The sequence below is a fragment of the Cupressus sempervirens genome, chromosome 10 (assembly GCF_028749045.1).
Source record: "Cupressus sempervirens isolate cs-2001-9-10 chromosome 10, ASM2874904v1, whole genome shotgun sequence".
In the NCBI taxonomy this organism is placed as follows: domain Eukaryota; kingdom Viridiplantae; phylum Streptophyta; class Pinopsida; order Cupressales; family Cupressaceae; genus Cupressus; species Cupressus sempervirens.
In genome coordinates, this window is record NC_143127.1 from 388,282,404 (window position 1) to 388,285,893 (window position 3,490).

General features: G+C 34.1%; 1 protein-coding gene across 1 annotated transcript; it reads right to left on the minus strand.

Moving 5' to 3' along the window:
- Nucleotides 1-2,679: 2,679 nt before the first annotated feature.
- On the minus strand, nucleotides 2,680-3,108 carry LOC149534295 (6-phosphogluconate dehydrogenase, decarboxylating 1-like). The gene has a single exon (XM_089806003.1). The coding sequence runs from the start codon at nucleotides 3,106-3,108 to the stop codon at nucleotides 2,680-2,682; it is 429 nt and encodes a 142-aa protein (XP_089662129.1).
- Nucleotides 3,109-3,490: the final 382 nt, after the last annotated feature.

The following is a 3,490-nucleotide window of genomic DNA, read 5'->3' on the forward strand; positions in this document are numbered from 1 at the left end:
TGTTAAGGTTGTTAAAAATATCAAGTAGCGGAATTCAAACTTCTTTGAGGAAAATATTGTGTTTCTATTTCAACTAAAGAAAGTATTGAGATGTTCTCATTGATTATAATTTTTAGTATATTTGATATAAAAGGATGGTCAATTATTTCTATGTTCACAATCATGACATTTTTAGACTACTAGTTATGATATACAGGTTGAGTTTCTTAAACTTGTAAGAGATAGGGATTATATGGGGACTCTTAGAGTTTCATGATCTGGCATGGGTCCTTTTTCTTAAAGATATTCAAAAAATTTCAAACCTTTGAAAGAGATAATACTGACATTGACAAAGCAAGATGATAGTGCATCAATAAATTAGTGCATTTTGTTAATTTTTCTTGCGACTTCGCTTCAAGTATGATGTAGAATTTTAATGACAGAACTATTAGTGATGTTATGACATGAAAGACTTGATATTTTGGTGCATCATTTTCTTATTAATAAACTTGTGCTATATCAGAAATGCTATCATAGTATAGCATGATTATTTTATCTCTAGCTTAACATATGATGCATGATCAATTTTATTCTAGAGAAAAGAAATTGTGCTGTCCTCAAGCTACCATGAGGAAGACCATATTATTTGAAGCACATGCTAATTAGCTATCAGAATAATATGGGAGAAATAAAATCCTACAACAACTAAAAGAGTGTAAATATTTTTCTTCTAAGACTTGAGATATTGCGATCTAAGTGAACAGATGTTACATTTGAAAACTTTCCAAGCTTAGGCAACTAAAACTAGGCAAAATATTGATACTTAGTATCTTGGAAAATTTAAAAACATAAGCAATGTGTTAGCATGGATTTTATATTGAGTCATACACAGAGGTTTTGATGGTATATTTTGGTCATTGTTGTGGATCAATTTTCCAAGATTGCTTACACTGTAGCTTGTGAATACCAAAAAGATGCATCTTATAAGGAGAAATGAAATTTTGAGTCATACTTGGTATAATTTATGGAAGAAGCCATGAACATGACCACAGTGCAGTTGTTGATGTTATTCTCAAGCTTAAGAGCAATGAAAACTGATTCATTGAATGCTAGGAAAGTTGTTGTACTATTTCCTTAGATACAAATGAAGACTGTGGCAATGGTTGTATGCATAATTTGTTTTAACAGTTCAGTTAATTGCTTCACTAAGTATGTCCCTTTGAAAATGGTGTATACCCACTCTTGTAAAGAGTTCACACAGAAGAACTATTTTTTAAGGGATGAAGAATTTCTTTGAAACCATGAAAAAGGATATTTAGAAGTGACCAAATACTGAAACCTATGAAGAGAAGGCTCATAGGAGGATGCTAAAAAAGGAAAAACATAGTTGGTGATCTACTATAGTGTATGTGCAAAAGGATTGATTTGAAAAAGGCCAATGTAACAAATTACAATGAAGAATGCTTGTCAATACAAGATTCCATGAAAATCGATCAGTGATACTTATTTCCTCTAGATTTGCCAAAAGATCTTCTACATCTTAAAACTGTTGATATTTATGAATAGAAAGAGGACAAAAGCATGATACAATCATGCAGCAAGGCAGCTAATCCACCTTCGAGTTGGACCACCTGAATGTCCAAAAAATTTCAAAATAAAGAAAGTGAAAAAATACTAGAATATAAAAGAGTCTAATTTTGGCTATCTTGGCATGGATTTAAGAAATAGTAAGCAGTCAAGTTGGCACATCTTAAACAAAAAATAATTTTATCTTAAACCAAGCAGTTCAAAACTTCAAGATTTTGAGGATTCGATATAGAAGCATTGATCTCCTTTCGATCACAATTAAAGTTGGAAGTAGTTATCTAATGCAGAGTTTTGAAGATCATAATATGGTGTTTCTAAAGGTGGATTTAGTTAGAAATTGGGTTCGAGTCATAAAAACTACTTCTAGATAATTGAGATTGGAATAACATTTTTATTTTGATAAGATTGCAATACAGTTTTTATTTCATGGAGATCATATAGTTGCTATCATAAAGCAGGTTCCACTTGTCTTATATGCAAAAAATCTGCAACCACACAAAGGATGCCTTTTTGGATTTTATAATAAGGGAAGAAAGTGGCGAATGTTAAGGCAAAATATTGAATTTAACTATATTAGAGTTTGATCTAGATCTAGTCAGATTCTTGGGTGCTTTTGTAACTATGTTTTATTGTTTGTGAGGAATTGCGCGCATTAGTTCAATTCGACGAAAGTTTAGACAGGATTTCCTTGATAATTGGGATTTACATTTTATAAATTCATCTAAATATGAAGGATGGTCTTAATCATTTTCTACCCAGGATGATGGTTTGGAAAGTTACAACTCCAAATTGTCAGAAATAATGACCATAGATGAGAGGATTGCGAAATTGAAACCAAATTGACTCTTAATTTTCTTTACCTACAGACTTCAGTAGATCATATCACCCATCAAAAAAAAGCACTCATAGAAAGTGAGAAATAATCGAATCTTGAATTTCCTTACCTATAGACTTCAGCACATCATTAGCCTTTGCAATAAGCTACATGTCACCATACTCGATCCCATTGTGCACCATCTTGACAAAATTGTCGAATCCACCCTTTCATATATAGGTAACAAAAGGACCACTATCCACCCATGCAGCGATCTTAACAATTTTATCCTCAATATACTAGTAAGCCTCATATGACCCTCCAGGCATAAGAGAAGGGCCATTCCTGGCACCCTCTTCACCCCCTGAAACCCCCATGCCCAAATATAGAAGCCCCCTCTTCTTTGCCTCCTCTTGCCTTCTCTCCATGTTTTCGTACCATTCATTCCCATTGTCCACAATATAGTCCGCTTCTTCCATGTGGGCAGCCAGAGTCTCAATTGATTTGTCCACAGGGGGCTCTGCTTTGATTAGAAGGATTATGACTCTGGGCTTTTGGATTGAGAGCACAAATTCCTTGGCATCATGGAAGCCTTCTACTAGTAGATTGCCTTCTAGCTTGGCTCTATCTACCATCTCATCTACCTTTTCTGGCTCTGATTGTAGACTGAGATGGGGAAGCCTTTTTCTGCAATGTTGAGAGCTAGATTTTGCCCCATCACAGCCCATCCAGCCAATCCTATTCTCGACAATTCAGCCATCTCTTTTTCTTGTATTCACATAATTAGAATCAAGAGTAAGGTTAACATCCAAGGGAGGCTTATAACTTTTATCTTACAAAGGACATTTGAAACAATGTTCCTTGGATTTTTGTGGCAATGTCATTGTATAGAGCTCTAAGTTTAACTGTTTCAGCATCAACTATTGAACCAAACTATTTTGGTGTCATCTTCGAAAAGGCTAAACCATCCAAGAGCAAGGTTTTCACAATAAAGGCAACATATGAAAATCTCATAGTGATCTAGATTGCAATTTAAACTATGAAACTAGGCAAGGGATACAAACACTATAGTCAAATCAGCTCTCTCAAGCTCTCAGAACATAATGTAGC